At 42.6% G+C, this 17,153-nt stretch overlaps 2 protein-coding genes across 6 annotated transcripts in view; both read left to right on the top strand.

Moving 5' to 3' along the window:
- LOC109902035 (thrombospondin type-1 domain-containing protein 7A) overlaps window positions 1–7,642 on the top strand; it is a 95,853-nt gene extending 88,211 nt beyond the window's left edge. For 2 of the 5 annotated variants that reach the window (XM_031790356.1, XM_031790361.1), the window contains 5 exons: window positions 2,153–2,248; window positions 2,386–2,471; window positions 2,836–3,049; window positions 3,681–3,768; window positions 3,988–7,642. In XM_031790356.1, coding sequence (XP_031646216.1) covers window positions 2,153–2,248; window positions 2,386–2,471; window positions 2,836–3,049; window positions 3,681–3,768; window positions 3,988–4,174 — 671 coding nt within the window. In that variant the 3' untranslated portion in view covers window positions 4,175–7,642. The remainder of the gene's footprint in view (window positions 1–2,152; window positions 2,249–2,385; window positions 2,472–2,835; window positions 3,050–3,680; window positions 3,769–3,987) is intronic. The other 3 variants (XM_031790369.1, XM_031790376.1, XR_004203064.1) reach the window with 2 other exon arrangements.
- Window positions 7,643–8,107: 465 nt separating this feature from the next.
- LOC109903747 (neurexophilin-1-like) lies at window positions 8,108–14,589 on the top strand. Its single transcript, XM_031790346.1, has 2 exons — window positions 8,108–8,498; window positions 13,235–14,589. Exons 1-2 carry the CDS (start codon window positions 8,424–8,426, stop codon window positions 13,994–13,996), a joined length of 837 nt encoding a protein of 278 aa, XP_031646206.1. The 5' UTR covers window positions 8,108–8,423; the 3' UTR covers window positions 13,997–14,589.
- Window positions 14,590–17,153: the final 2,564 nt, after the last annotated feature.

Below are 17,153 nucleotides of genomic sequence, written 5' to 3'. Positions count from 1 at the left end.
GGTCCCATGGCATCTTATTCATGTTGGACTAGACTACAGCATACAGTGTTATGTGAATCCCCAACCCCCCACTACGTTCCCCTGGGCTCTGGTTGGGGAGTTCCTCATTTTCTCACCCACTGCTGTAGCCGCCCCACAGCAGCCATCGCTGGAATGACCTGGTTTATAAGCATCACTATGGGCCCATGAGGGAGAGGGGATGGGGTGGCCCGGCGCTCTTTAAGAAGAAGAGGAAGGGGAGACAGGGGGAGATAGAGTGGGAAGGAGCGAGACATTGGATGGAGAGGAAAAACAGGAGAGAGAGAGAGAGAGAGAGAGGGAGAGGAAGCAATATGGGGGATAGAGAGAGAGAGGGGAGAGGAAGCAATATGGGGAATAGAGAGAGAGAGGGAGAGGAAGCAATATGGGGAATAGAGAGAGAGAGGGAGAGGAAGCAATATGGGGAATAGAGAGAGAGAGGGAGATGAAGCAATATGGGGAATAGAGAGAGAGAGGGAGAGGAAGCAATATGGGGAATAGAGAGAGAGAGGGGAGAGGAAGCAATATGGGGAATAGAGAGAGAGAGGGGAGAGGAAGCAATATGGGGAATAGAGAGAGAGAGGGAGAGGAAGCAATATGGGGAATAGAGAGAGAGAGAGGGAGAGGAAGCAATATGGGGAATAGAGAGAGAGAGGGAGAGGAAGCAATATGGGGAATAGAGAGAGAGAGGGAGAGGAAGCAATATGGGGAATAGAGAGAGAGAGGGAGATGAAGCAATATGGGGAATAGAGAGAGAGAGGGAGATGAAGCAATATGGGGAATAGAGAGAGAGAGGGAGATGAAGCAATATGGGGAATAGAGAGAGAGAGGGAGAGGAAGCAATATGGGGAATAGAGAGAGAGAGGGGAGAGGAAGCAATATGGGGATTAGAGAGAGAGAGGGAGAGGAAGCAATATGGGGAATAGAGAGAGAGAGGGAGAGGAAGCAATATGGGGAATAGAGAGAGAGAGGGGAGAGGAAGCAATATGGGGAATAGAGAGAGGGAGAGGAAGCAATATGGGGGATAGAGAGAGAGAGGGAGAGGAAGCAATATGGGGAATAGAGAGAGAGAGGGAGAGGAAGCAATATGGGGAATAGAGAGAGAGAGGGAGAGGAAGCAATATGGGGAATAGAGAGAGAGAGAGGGAGAGGAAGCAATATGGGGAATAGAGAGAGAGAGGGAGAGGAAGCAATATGGGGAATAGAGGGAGAGAGGGAGAGGAAGCAATATGGGGAATAGAGAGAGAGAGGGAGAGGAAGCAATATGGAGAATAGAGAGAGAGAGGGAGAGGAAGCAATATGGGGAATAGAGAGAGAGTGGGGAGAGGAAGCAATATGGGGAATAGAGAGAGAGAGAGGAAGCAATATGGGGAATAGAGAGAGAGAGGGAGAGGAAGCAATATGGGGAATAGAGAGAGAGAGGGAGAGGAAGCAATATGGGGAATAGAAAGAGAGAGGGAGAGGAAGCAATATGGGGAATAGAGAGAGAGAGGGAGAGGAAGCAATATGGGGAATAGAGAGAGAGAGGGGAGAGGAAGCAATATGGGGAATAGAGAGAGAGAGGGAGAGGAAGCAATATGGGGAATAGAGAGAGAGAGGGAGAGGAAGCAATATGGGGGATAGAGAGAGAGAGGGAGAGGAAGCAATATGGGGAATAGAGAGAGAGAGGGAGAGGAAGCAATATGGGGAATAGAGAGAGAGAGGGAGATGAAGAAAGAGAAACACCCCAGATCATTATACTCTGACAGATGACACTATAAAAATCTATTGTACTGATTGTAGCGATGATACTGTAGCCAGCTAGCACAGAGAGAAAAATTGACATTTGTCAAGGTTAGATTGCTCATTTACGATAGAGTTGAACTGGTTTTGCAGGTGATTAGTTACAGAGGGCTCCCTAAACAATAAGGGTCACTTGGAGCACTGATGGAGATATTGACGAAACATTAACAGCGTTCATGCATAGCCATCTAGCAAAAGCCTGAGCCTTTCATCCAGAATGTAAAAATCGAACCACACCCCTCTGTTCAATTAAGTTCTGTTTATTCAGTAGAACTGATCTGAATTCAATTTGGCTCCGTTCTGTACCTGGCTTAATGGCTTATCAATATCATTATGTCTTGTGCTCTTACAGATGGGGAGTGTTTTGAGTACAAGTGGATGAGCAGCACGTGGTCAGGCTCCTCTCGTGTCACCTGGTGTCAGCGCTCTGATGGACTCAACGTCACAGGTAGGCGGCACTACTAAACCTTCAATGGTGCCTTAATGCACTTCTTTCCATATGCCTTATTAGAGATTACATCAAAGACTAAAGATCTGACCAATCACATGTCATCTGATCCTTCTTTGGTGACCTTTGACCTACAGGAGGATGCCCCCCTATCAATCCTCCAGGGGACGACAACAACTCCTGTGACCCGCCGTGTCAAATGCCATTGTCCTTCTGCACTGAGGTGAGCTGTTCACGGGTAGTCTTCTATGTTTAGTGAGAGTGGTTCAGATTAGGTTTGTGCTCTGAACGCGTTGCACTTCAGTCCATTCTAGCTTGGCCAGATAGTGACAAGCTGACAACCGTGGTTGTGTCTGAAAGCATTCATACCTGTCAAATCATTGCTTCCTCCATCCTTGTCTCCTCAATTCCTTTCAAAGTGCATCAAAGGAGAGGATCCACAGTCCCTCCCTCTGACCTCCTCCTCCAATTAGCTTTGAAAGGAATTGAGGAAACAAGAGGAAGGACAGAGGAAGCAAGGATTCGACAGATAGTGACATATTCAGACACAGCAGTGAACAGTATTTGTGTAACACTGCCCTCTTCAGGCTGGTGTGTGTATGTGCGAGGAGGGCTACACAGAGGTGATGTCCTCCAGTGGCCAGCTGAACCACTGCACCCCCATACCCATTCTGGAGATCCCCACAGCCGGGGACAAGAAGACTGACGTGAAGACCAGCCGTGCCATCAACCCCACCCTGCCTGCCACCATACAGCCTGGACGCACCGGGCGCACCTGGTACCTGCAGCCCTTTGGACCAGGTGAACCAGCCATGTCACTAGTGTAGAAGTAGTGAACACACATTCAGTAACTTGCAGATGCAGAGTACAAAAAGTAAACCCATGAAAGTTAGATGCTGCGGGGGGGAATTATTTCTTACAGACGCAGCTACGTCGACCACAGTAAATAGCTTTTAAAGCTTTTGGTTTATGAGAGCTACATTTCTGCACACACTTCTGACAATAGCAAATATCGCAAGAATGTGAAGTGATGGGAGGACCATTTTGGATCAGAGGAAAATGTTTCTCTGCTACTCTTTCATTATTGCTAAATAAGTGCAGGAAATGAAAAGGAAGCACGTGGCTGACGATTTGTTAGACGCTGCAACAGGATTGCAGCCAATACAGGCGATACTATGTATTATGCTAATGTCCTGTAGGCTCTTAGCGAATTTGCTTGGTTAACAGCATAGTTATTTCCGGGTTAGAGTGCTGCATGTCACTGAGGCAGTAAGTGGCACTTGGGCTCTTACCATTTTCAACAGGTTGAGACTGTCTAGACATGTCCTCCAAAGCACAATTCAGATCAGCATTTTCAAAGACAGAAACGAATGGAAACTAGACCCAGTCAGCCGCGTAGCCAGCTGAACTGACAGCTCTCCCTCCTCCACAGATGGCAAGCTGAAGATGTGGGTGTATGGTGTAGCAGCGGGAGCCCTGGTACTGCTCATGTTCATAGTGTCTATGATATACCTAGCTTGGTGAGTCCGCTCTGATCTTGTCCTTTTTTACTCATCCATCCCTTCATCATTCATTAAGAAAATCCCCGTGGTGACTTGTTTTGGGCCGATTTGAGATGTTTTAGATTTCATTCAGTCATTAGTCCGTTCACCCCCCCCCCCCCCCCCCTCATCTTTTTGGTGTATTTATTATTTTGTTGTTGTTTGTTTTGTTTTCTTCATGCCATCTGTCGCCAGCAGCAGGTACAGCGTCCTCCGCCGCCATCTTCAGGCCACCGAGTCCAACGCCAATGGGGCGGTGGTCTGGATGGGCCAAAATGTACATGAGTTGACTTATACGTGCCCCGATTGCCAAGAGTTGGGTCAAAGCAGTGGCCAAAGCAGTGGCCAAAGCAGTGGCCAAAGCAGCAGCCATGGCAGCAGCTAAAGAGTAGCTGCAGTGCCAATCGTTGACCCCTGACCTCTGACCCCTCCACCAGTGTCACATGACATGTCCCGCTTGACCAGCTGTGTGAAGTTGCTGGTGCAGGTGAGGTCCCAGGAGATCACCTTCTAGGGGTTCCTCGTACTGTAGGTGGTAGGCTCCAGATAGACCCTGGTCGTAGGAAGTCCTCCGACTTTAGGATGACCTTACCTTCACCAAATCATTAACCTAAACCATTAGGGCAGTGGTCTCCAGACCCTAACACACCCAATTACTGATCAACGACTCAAGATGAAGATGAGTTAACTCAGAAGTGTTAGTGTTGGCCTGGAACAAAATATGTGACCAGGGTTAAGTGACTACTAATGTGACTACCGTTGACTGATTTGGTCTCCAGAGTGACGAAGCAGTCTAAGGCACTGCATCTCAGCGCAAGAGGCGTCACTATAGTACCTGGTTCGCATCCAGGCTGTATCACATCCGGCCATGATTGGGAGTCCCATAGGGCGGCGCACAATTGGCCCAGCATCGTCTGGATTTGGCCGGTGTGGGCCGTCATTGTAAATAAGAATTTGTTCTTAACTGACTTGCCTAGTTAAATAAAGGTTAAATCATATAAAAAAAAAAAAATACAAATTCAACCCCTTTAAGACTCATTCAGGCCTTTTCCTGTAGACTAATTTGTTTTCCTGACTGTAAAATGGCACAATGATGGTGCCATACTGCCCTCTGGTGGCCATGATAGACAGCTACTATATTTTAGAGCAGGAGCAACATTCCCCTGCTTTTATCAAATCCCCTCTGCCATCTCATCCCTGTTAATCCTCTATTTACCATACATTGTCACACACATGTATTATGTTGCTCACGTTTGTTATGCACGGAACACCAGTTGTTGAGGATGATCAAGTTCACACCACCATCAAGGAATATGGACACATGCAGTAGAAGTAAGCATTTATGCATGCATCTTTATGAGGCATTAATAATTGCAGGACAACAATAGTGCTTCTCTTTTCCTAGGATGGTGGCCTTTGCTAAATAGCTCTGTAATATTCTCGCACTGTCATAACCTATAGAAAAGGTACTTTATAGCTCCGAGCCCTAGAAGTCAAGTGAAGCATGGCCACAGTCATTAATGCAAATGGACAAACTAATACCTTTAACTAGCTTTTTATCGTTTTAATATGCCCATGTCTTCCCGAAATGTCAGTTTCATAGAGATATCGTTCATTTGGAACAAACGCAGCGATATGTTATAACTGACATAATAGTATGCCACTTTCTAGTGCTGCTGGTGTTTTACTTGCACTGTAGTGTACAGATTGTAAGGCAGGGTAACATGGCGTCTACTCTTCCTCTTAGCAAAAAGCCAAAGAAACCAAAGAGACAGAGGCAGATGAACAACCGACTGAAACCTCTCACCCTAGCCTATGACGGGGACGCTGACATGTAGGACTCTGGGATAGCCTAGTCCTCCAGAGACCTGCCACACCTGCCGTAAAAACAAGGAGACATATCCCATCATAGGAAGGACAGGAGGGTTTTCATCTGCAGATCAGAAGAAGAAGACCAACGGCCATCTTGAATCCATTTTGGGTCCTCATGAGTTAAATGGAAATTGGAATTGAGGAAAAATTTCTCCACTTAGAGATATTTGGGTTTAGTCCATGCAGTTCTCCTTTTTCCCCCATTTTCTTTTGTGATATTTCCTTAAGCAAACGCCTTCATGGCCTCCCCTCACTACGAGGAAAATGCCTTTTTTAGTTTGCCCTTTTTGCTTTCAAATGGAAGAGCTGCTGCGAAGAGACAAACTTTTTTTCTCCTTTAAACACAAACAGCACAAGCTCATTTCTTTGCTGTGTTTTCTGCTCGTCCCTGAAACGTTGAGTAGCTGGAGGCTTAGGATGCACTGGCGGTTCGCACGTTGCCAAAAGTCACCGCAGGGAAGGGGAGGAAAATCTCCATGAAAAGGCTTGGATTCCTTTCCTTTCTTGGGTTTTGACTGAAATCTCCTTCTTCGGTCGCAAACAAAGAGATACTTTTGGTTTCCGGTTGATTCCTAGTCCACTGCCTATCTTGGAGGATAAACATATACAGACAGAGAACACAAGATGAGAAACCATCCCTGGTTACTGGATCTATTGCCTGTCTCTCTTTTGCTTTGTTTCAGGAACTATTATTGCACTACGTTAGTGCAGCATGATATGCACATGATGACTTATATGTTGCATTGCCATAGAACATTGCCTCTCTTAAGACAGATATGCAGTTGGAAATCAAATGTGAAAATAATAGGCATTTTCAAGACCACGGATACATGATAACTGGAGATGATGTCCGTGTTCTATAACACAGGGGGTGTGAATCAATAGTAAATATGTATAGATTTTATTTTTCCACAACTCGTTTTGTTTTTGGTCCAGTATCTTTTGTGGTCTATATACTGTAGTTTGTTTGGTATTGTCCCTCTCTATGCCCGAATGAAATCGAATAGACTACATTAAATGAGGACCATTGATTCTGTTCTTGCTTACAATGAGATATTTCCAATGGTTTAAATGTTGTAAATATGAAACACAGCCCATATGTACATGGAAGATAAATGGGCAAATGGATTTTCTTATTTTTTAGATAACTTGTTTTGCAAAAAACAAAACACTTCTAAAGCTAAAACGATGTGTGTGACTGCTATTGTATTTTTTATCTAACTTCTAATGTCACGCAAACCTAACTTCTGCCTTATTGTCAATGATCAACTATCTACAGTACCATATACATTCATGAAACCAACATATTTAATAATGGGTGCAGCACAGGTTTAAACTGTATGTCATTGATTCATGTGATGAATGATTGATGAATTTGGTGATTGATGAATTTAGACGGAAGTTAAACAGTACCATTTTCTTGGACAAAAGGCTCTAGGAACACTACAGTTGTTTTCAGTTCTGACTTAAGACTATGGAAATGTCCTTTTTCACAATGACCCATATCATAGTGCCCTTAGACATATGATAATGATGCAGTTCGTTCTCTCGGCGTACAATATTACATCATATATTCTGTATATATCGAGGTCCATCTAAGCAGCCGTCATTACAGTATCTGAATACAGAGGAAATATGGTGCCGCTGTTCTACACTGGCAGAATTCGACCACTCTGCCTGAGAGCAAGAAGAACAGCTGATGAGGAGAATGTTTACTTTGTTGTTAGTTTTCCTTGTAAATAATGACATTTTTTAGATTTTTTTGAAAAAAAGGTCAACTTATGTGAACATTTATTTTGTATTGCACAGAAATGTTTAGTTTGAATATTGCAATGTGGGTGTATGATATTACTGATGGGGGGTTCTCTTGAAGCAAGTTGTGTGTTGTAAAAAAAGACAAGACTCCGTCGTTTTGTAAAGATTGTTTATATATGTATCGGAAGTATTACTAAAAATAAATGAAGAAAATGTTATAAACATACTAAGTTACAGTGAAAATGTTGATTGATGCCTTTCTAGTGTGTACTGTCATTATGTTAGATGTACCACTAGATGTCTCTCTAGACACAAATGAAAAGTTATACTGCAAGGCTCTCTTGCAGTCTCCTTTCCAACTCTCTCTTCTACCCCCTCTCTCTCCCTCTTCCTGCCTCTCTCTATCCCTTCCTCGCTCTCCTCTCTCTCTCTCTCTTCTACCCCCTCTCTCTCCCTCTTCCTGCCTCTCTCTATCCCTTCCTCGCTCTCCTCTCTCTCTCTCTCTCTCTCGGTCTCTCCCTCTTCCTGCCTCTATCACTCCCTCCCTCGCTCTCCTTTCTCTGTCTTTCTCTAGCTCGGTTTCTTCCTCCCTCTCTCTCCCCCTCTTCCTCGCCTCTGTCTCTCCCTCTTCCTGCCTCTCTCTCTCTCTCTCTCTCTCTCTCTACCCCTCTCTCTCTCTATCCCTCTCTCTCTCTTTGCCTCTTTCTCTCTTCTCTTTCTCTCGCTCTATAAAACATCACATCACACTGACAATCAGACCTACAAGCACTACCATTCACGCAACACCGCCACTAATCCTACCACAAAGAACGTATCATTCATATCTTCCAATAGACAAAACATAGACAGAGCATTTGATTTTCATCCCTCAGTCAATCTGAAGATTGATCCCTGCTATTTGCTCCAGGGTCTTTTTCATGTTTCCTTTTGTCATTTATCTCTAGTTGTGGCATTTTTACCTAGTCAATTTGATTTTTTTCAAGAAAGGGTTTTGCGTATAGGTTGGCATGAAAAGTGAAGGACTACCAAGAGGAATGAAGTCCACATGTTGGTGCATTGTTCTCCTGTCACTCATTTCTATGGTAAGTTGAGCTTTTGTTGTAAATTCTCTATTAAAAATATATTTTTCCATCTTTTGAAATCTTGAGTTCAAAGCTACCAGCTAAATGTACAGATGTTGTCTGTGCCATAGCATTTTTCCAAAGATATTTTGACAAGTGTTTGGTAAATGTATATGCTGCATACATATTTTGAGTATACTTTTCAGCACCTTGGAGAGCACCAGTCTGTGAATTTACTCTTAAAGGGAAATGTCACCGTAATTCAACTTCATATTCATCATCTCCAGCACCACCCCAACATCAACATATGTGTAAATGGCACGTTTCTATGTTTTGTAGTAAAGAAGATAGAGGAAGAAAAGTATTTCCAATGACATCGTCAACCAATTAGTAGACAATTAGTAGGCAATGCATACTAACAATTGGTTAAAATCACACGATGCACACCGACGATGTCATTGGAAACACTTATCTTCCTTTATCTTTTTTTACTACAAAACATAGAAACGCGCCATTTTCGCATATGTTGATGTTGGGATGGTGCTGGAGATGAGGAATATGAAGTTGAACAACTGTGAAATTTCCCTTTACATCTTTGACTCATCTATTGTTTTAATAGATGTGTTATTGTGTTGTGTGCAGAGGGAAACATTTTGTCATTCCCATTGCGATGGTTGTAGATCTAATTTGAATCAATCAACTCAGATTACTCTCCCATTTGAGTCACTCCATTCTGTTGAAAAGTACTCGCGCTTGACCTTTCACCTTTTGATAAGCTTGACACAATATCTTTATTGTTATGCCACAGTTTCTGACGTCCCAATTTTGTTAATCGTCTGGTACATAGTAACCCTGCGTGAGGTAAATCTGTCAACAGGCAAGCAAGAGAAACAGGCCCAAATTGTCTCTTACACATTATTTGAACTTAATCCCACAAAGTTGACTAATCTTCAATAGTTACACTGGGTTATCAGCACTTAATTTGCATAGTGATTGAAATAAGTCAATTAATAATAATTGTTTCTACGACTTAACTCCCATTATCGAATTTAATTCGCAGTCTTGAAAATGATGAACTCAATTTCACACTTGACTAGGCTCACTAATCATTTTATCCCCTGAACTAATGAAGCATTGTCTTTTTTAAGGAACACTTTTATTCAGTTGATTATGATGCAATTATATTAAACTAATACTATATTACTGTAAAATGTCATTACAGTACTGTAAACATGTAGTGTTGGATGTATAGAAAGTGTTTACTCTCAATTGTACCACTTGATGTGGATGTTTTCCCAGGCTTCGCCTCCAAATTGCTTCGCCATGCTTTAATGGGGTGCTCATAATTGTTTTGTGCTCGGCGCATCCTAAACTCTAGCCTCGAGCTCCTTCGACAGATTGACAGACCCATGGGAACCTCGCAAACTTATTTTGGATGCCTTTGAACCAACTCGTGTGTGAAATAAAATGATTATGTATTTATCCTCTGGGTGAGTTGGGGAAACTAGTGGCAATTTTTTTTTTTTGCCACGATCATACCCTCAGTCCAACTGCTGACCGTTTTGATCCTCTACAGACCTCATGGCGATAATACCACCCTATGTTTGCTATGTTTGATAGTCTACCATTCTATTTCACACCTATTTGAGATGTCTTGAGATGCCTCACTCTAAAGCCCATAATCTTTGACCCCCTCAGGTAACCGTTGGGGTAACATGGAGACCGAGCTTTCTGGTGATTTCACGCTGATCTCTGTTCATCTCTGAGAATGCTATAGCTGATCCATGAAAACATCAGAGAAAGAAAATCCTACATTTTCCAAGATCAATTTGGATATCAGTCCAATCAAACGATCCCTTAAAAAAGTGATGGCCAGCCCCCCCAGGAGAGCTACTGATTAGCAGAATCAAGTGTTAGATTAGGGCTAGAACAAAACCCTGCGGGGAGTAGTCTCCAGGAGAAGAGTAGGCCACATCTGCCCTAAAACATATCCCTGGAGATGTGTACAGTTTACTGCGCTTAGATCCAAATCCATTCTGCTCACTGAACGATGGAATCATGTCCCTGCGGACTCACAGATTCTGAATGGTTCTGATTGACCAGTGCTGTAAGGTGCTCTCTGAGATTCATTTAGGCACATATGGTAGCTGAGAGTTGAAAGGGACCTCGAGTATGTCATGTCAGTGAAGATCCTTTATATGCTAAATAGAATGGGTGGATTGGCCATGATTCTTGGATGTATATTGATTCATCAACATGGTGCAATTTTGTTTCACTAGAACACATTTTGCTTTGAATAAGAATAGAGATAGCTGGTTCCAACCATTCCAGCTCTAATGACTGTTTAAACAGGAAGTGTCAGCTAATCACAGCACCCAGAATTAACTTAATTTAGTTGCTAAAATGGTAACAGTCTGTCAGAAGAGACAAGTCTTCCCCAGAAACTCCCCTAAGAGTTCCAGCTGCAGTACCATTTCAGTGAATGAAAGCTCACACGTTTAATAGTCTCTCCAATGTGTTTTTTAGCTAGCAAGGTTGTCTTATCAGAACAAGACATTGTTGCTATATTGGGATTTTAACCTATAGCATATCCTCCTTATCTTAAGGGAAGCTACTGTACAGTACCAGACTGTATCTTCCTCTCTCTAGGGAAAGGATGCCTTAATAACAGGAAGAGATAGCATTCAGGTTCATCCATCTACTGTGTTTACCACATTATGTCTATGGGTATTTTCAATAGGACTCGCTAGGGTATTTCCAATAAGGTTTTAACAGGGTGTCCTCCATGATAAAATCATCCCAGCATTTGTGTAATCATGTGCAGGAATTCTGGTTTGTTTGAGGCCACAGGTAAGATGGACAAAAAGTGAGATTTAGAACTGGCTGATGAGCAATGCCTCACATTTTTCTAATTCACCCCAGTACAGCTGTTGGTGACAACCTGTTTCTCCACCTCCATTTAACACCAGCGAAATTTTTATTTTATTTTCTGTCTTCTCTGTCTCACATGCTCTCAAACAGAGCGAGGTAAGCTTGGCCTTTTCCCCTGTTTCCTCAGGCAACGCTGCCTTGATGTAAATGTTGGTTTAGTCAGGAGTGCCTCGATTGGCCTAATCTCTGTCGTGTGGATTACAGGTTGGTTATAATCCGTGAATTGGGGTCTCTGTGAATGTGACATGGAGCCCTCTAATCCCGACCATGACAGTTTGCACAGGCTGGCAGGTGCTTCAGATGAAAGCTAATTGGATGTCAGTGTTGAACCCAGTATAATAACCCTCATGACAAGACAGTAAGGACCAAGCTAACTCTCAAGAAAATGTTGTGAATTTAAGATGTACCCTATACAGTGTAATTGTGCATATGATTGCTTAGGAGAAACATGTCTGAATCAACTAAATGGGATATATGTTGTGAGATCCTTAAAGGGAAAACTAAATATTTTATTTTCCAGGTCGCCCTCGCGAAATAAGCTTTTAACCTTGATTCTTTCTCCTGGTTAAATAAAGGTTAAATGAGAGAGAGAAAATAATGGTTGTCTGTCCTTCCAAGTAGGGAGAATCCATTGAGATTAAGCTTCAGTCATTTAGCAGCACAGGTAATTACAGCTCTATGAAAGCTATTTTTCATTTGGTCATTGGAGACCCCACTGCTAATGAATCAGGAAAGAGAAAGCCTTGGGAAATAAATGGGGCTTATTTGAATTATGGGTCATACTTCCTATTCAGTGGAACTGAAGCACTCAACCTTTCCTATTTCTTTTCAGATGGAGAACGCAAATGTATAAGCTAAAGAACATTGCAGCGACATTTCCTTAGTGCAAAATAATTGTGCAAGAGTGCAAAAAAATACAAATTATTTAACCAGAGTTTAGTAAACTGTCCCCTTTATAACTCACATTGCTGAAGAAAAGTTTCAAATTAAATCAAGATGGCAGATTATAATTAGGTTTTTGCACAATTTCTTTCATAGTTTTCATGTTCAATGTATGAAGTCATATTTGGTCCAAAACAAAGATGAGATTGAAATTAGGCTTGAGCACCACAAATGATATTTTTCAAATGAAGTATGCTACGTCCAAATCCAACATGCATTCACACTAGAACTGTTGCAATATACAGACTACCCTACCGCAATGTCATCCAGTGAACTTTCTGAAAGAGAGACCTTATTCTCCTAGTATTGATCTGAGATAAAAGTACAAAATGTAAGACTTTGCCCAGATAGATCTGCTGTCACGTTCCACAGATGGGGTTAGGCCATCACTGTCACCATTCTTCGTGAAGTGCAGTGGGAATCTTAGCCCTGTCATCTGTATTATTATGAGGGCCGGAGTAAAGGAATCATCAATCAACCGTTCAGGGTACATTCAGCAGGTAATCGTCTGGTGTTGCATCACGTCTGTAGGCTACTGAATAAACGCTTCAGTCATCTATATGTATGGCAGGATTGGAATGGCCTTACTCTTGATAAAGGGCACTGTGTTCATGAGCCAATTGTGTCATGCACTGAATTTGTCTCATATTCTTTCTATATCCATTAGTCACGACCTTCAGCATCACTGAATTTCAAATGGGAATTGACTTTATTGCCATTTCAGACCGACAGTTCATGTATGATCTATTGGTATAAAACAAAACAATGGCATATCAAGGACATATCACTTTTTATCCTACACAGCAGGCTTATTTGTTTAATGGTTTGTGCCTGTTGTGTTTCATCATTGAAATAGGATTGCAATGTCTCTTTGTTTTCCACAGGTTACAAGTGCCCATTCATCTGCATCTGGAAGTTCAGACGTTCTGAAGTCAGAGAGACCAAAGTCAAGAGCTAAGGACCTCTGGACAACAGACACCAGCAAGGACGTATCCATCAGTCATCTGCTCTCCCAGACCTTTTATGACAAGAATCTGTCTGGCCTGGATCTGAACTATGACAAGTTGGAACCGTACTCTAAACAGGAGCTCTGGGACTGGCTCCACAACACCTCTAGCCTTCATGACCCACGCTCCCGATCCAAGAGGAGACCCATCGTCAAGACAGGAAAGTTCAAGAAGATGTTCGGCTGGGGGGATTTCCACTCCAACATCAAGACAGTGAAGCTCAACCTGCTGATCACCGGGAAGATCGTAGACCACGGCAACGGCACGTTCAGCGTCTACTTCCGCCACAACGCTACGGGCCAGGGCAACGTGTCGGTGGGGCTGGTGCCGCCCACCAAGGCCGTGGAGTTCCAGCTGCAGCAGTCGACGGTCCTCGAGCCCAAAGACACCAAGTTGTTCAACTGCAGGGTGGAGTACGAGAAGGTGGAGAAGGGCACCAGGAAGTCGCTGTGTTCCCACGACCCCTCGCAGAGCTGCCCTCAGGAGCAGACCCAGAGCCATGTGTCCTGGCTGTGCTCCAAGCCCTTCAAAGTCATCTGCATCTACATCTCCTTCTACAGCACCGACTACAAGCTGGTGCAGAAAGTGTGTCCAGATTACAACTACCACAGCGATACTCCCTACCTCCCAACCGGGTGATTGGCTGAGCGGCTAAGGGAAAGGAACAGAGACAGACAGGGCATTCGCTCCTGAGAGGTGTCAGTTGATTTGAGCTAGGCTGGGACGGCCCTCAATAGAACAGGGGAGGATGCTTTACTGGAACTGTTAAAAGGTATTATTAAAGCCAATGAATCCCTGCTGCTTGTGAGATCGCAACACTGAGCAGACCTTCCCTATGGCCATTGTAAGAGCAATTAGTACGCAACATTTCCTGGCTTGGCATACTTTTTACTCATGTATTTTGACCCTCTGCAGTAGCTATAAGAAAGTGCTCAGCCGGAGCCTTCTCTGAAGATTTGTCATTTATGTAAATAATAACTGATAAAGCCCACTTTATTCTATTAGAAACAGTTTCGATCTTCTAATTGTATGTTGATGGAATAGCATTTTGAATTTTCCTTCTCTCTCATTGTCCATTTCTGTTTGTCACCGGTGATTACAAAGCGGAAATGAAGTAGGTAGATGCTGACTTACTGTGAAGGAAAGTGTCAGAACGCATTAAGACGTGCCATCTATATCGTTGCGTGTTTGTATCTGTATGACAGCCAGAAATACAGATCCTTACAGAATTGTTTCTTTTTCAGTCTCAGTGAATTATTAAAACATCAACATGGGGAAAATACACACTAAACAGCAGGCATCTAGAATCTAGGCTACATTTAATAAGAACAATTATATTAAAAAACATTTCCTACAGATTAACACTGGGTACACCTAACATTAGGAACACCTTCGTAATATTGATTTGCGCCCCCTTTTGCGCTCAGAACAGCCTCAATTCTTCAGGGTGTGGACTCCACAAGGTGTCAACCCGTTCCACAGGTATGCTGGCCCATGTTGACTCCAATGCTTCCCATAATTGTGTCAAGTTGGCTGGGTGTCCTTTGGATGGTGGACCATTGTTGATACACACAGGAAACTGTTGAGCATGAAAAAGCTAGCAGTGTTGCAGTTCTTGACACAAACAGGTGTGCCTGCCACCTCTGAATGGCACACATGCACAATCCATGTCTCAATTGTCTTAAGGCTTAAACATCCTTATTTAACCTGTCTCCTTCCCTTCATCTACACTGATTGAAGTGGATTTAACCAATTCCATCAATAAGGGATCATAGCGTTCACCTGGATTCACCTAGTTAGTCTATATCATTGAAAGAGAAGGTGTTCTTAATGTGTTGTATACTCAGTGTACATTGTTTTTGGTAGATAACGAAGAAAAAAATGTTAGCAATGGTTTTCAGCTCTGACATTGATGCCCTGTTGATAGCAATCTCTTGCCCTCGGTTATATCCTGTCCGACACAAGTGAATGCAGAGTAAATCAGATCAACGGAGGACTTTCATTCATTATGGATCTAAGTGTATTTCAATATTTAAAAAAGAACCATTTATGTTTGCCCCATGAGGGAAAAAACACAGTAAAGAGTCCCCACTCTGTTCTCTAGAAAACATTAAAACCACGAAATCAAAGGAAATTACAGCATAAGATCTGCTGCTTGCCAGAGGACATGTATTAAACTGCAGAGGCATCTCTCCACACATGATAACAACCACTTCTGACATCAATAACGCAAATTCTGGATGATGATGAAGGAATTAACACAATACGATAATGATACAGGATATTCTATTTGGCCGTTGAGCTTTCATTATGCAAATGTGATGCTTGTAGCTGATTGCGGAACATCTCGGAGAACCATCACTGTGATTGTCATCCCTGTGTGAGAGAATAATGTCTGGGAATTACACTGACACACATTGGGAATGGAAACCCTTTATGAGGTTGATAGGCACCTTGAGGTATCGTTTTTTTATGCGGTTTGCATTGTACATCTAACTAGTCAACTATTACAAGGTCTTTAGTACTGTACACTTGCACAGAGACTCGTTTGTTGTTGACACAACTGAAACATGGAATGGAAGATTTGACAAGGTACTTTATAAGAAATAGGGTTTGTTTCCTGTGAAGAGAGGGGCCTATTTGATAAGAGAGTGTGAACAGGGATTTATGATGTGAATGAACAAAGCTGACAGAAATAAACGTTAACATTTGACTCGTAAATTGAGAGCAGTTATCTGTCATGGCTACTGGATGACAAATGTTTCAGATTATATTATTTGAGTGGGTCTTCCATTTTCAGTCATTTTCTGTATAAGATCAGTTAAATATGTTGCCAACCTGGACACTCGTCTTCATTTTATGTAATACATTATACTTGATTTATGGCTAATTATTATTTCTTTGAAATACATATATGAATTCAACTGCACTCTTTTATGATGGGCCATGTCCGATAGTTGCACTTGCTTCTGAGTCTAAGCTCTATCTGGTACCATTTCTATGAATGAAACCCTCCATCTATAATATACTACTGCATGATTAACACAAGGCTTTCAATGAGTGAATTATCCCCCATCCCAGATCCAGTCCGTTGGTGCAGTTGTCCTGGGCCATAGCCATACACCAAGCCTCTGGTCTCCTCCTGCTCTCAGAGAACTTCCTGATTAATGTGGTCTGGGGAACTGTCACAAATGGCAGATAGAATCAGGGGATTTCTCCTTCAGACTCCCAACGACACCCAGCAGCTGCAGGAGTAAACAGATGACTAACCATTGGCCTTTTGGCAACCATTGGAGACTGGGAGGAGACCTGTAAACGTTGCCTTGACATTTAGGTGGATTAAAAAGTTATTGGGATCCTGCTCTCCTGGTGTCGGGAGGTAGTTGGCTCCGTAATTAATTGTGTCTTGGTCCTTTTTCAAGAAGCTAAGCTAAAAGCATGCTAAGTATCATGCTTGTTGCAGTCCTTCACGTACTGTATGTAGGGCTAAGTACACTTGGTTAGCCTAGCTCTTTATCTGATATGACATCTATATTAGTGACCAAATAGCACATTACTCATAAACAGATCATCAGATGGGATGTCAAATGACTTATTTGAGTTTGTGCAATTGGCATCTAATTCCAGAATAATTCATTATTGTCATTTCATATCTTATGTTATTGCATAATTCATGTGGTGTTTTGCTTTGAATCTGTGGTGTTAATTTCTGTGTGAAATACTGATGAATTAAAGCTCTAGCAGACAATGGCGTGTGGTTTTTGAATTACAAATGAATTGCTCTCGTCCAAACGCT

Source organism: Oncorhynchus kisutch, linkage group LG2, assembly GCF_002021735.2.
Source record: "Oncorhynchus kisutch isolate 150728-3 linkage group LG2, Okis_V2, whole genome shotgun sequence".
Lineage (NCBI taxonomy): Eukaryota > Metazoa > Chordata > Actinopteri > Salmoniformes > Salmonidae > Oncorhynchus > Oncorhynchus kisutch.
The sequence above is the reverse complement of the archived record's forward strand: the minus strand, read 5'-3'. Positions and strand labels throughout refer to the sequence as shown.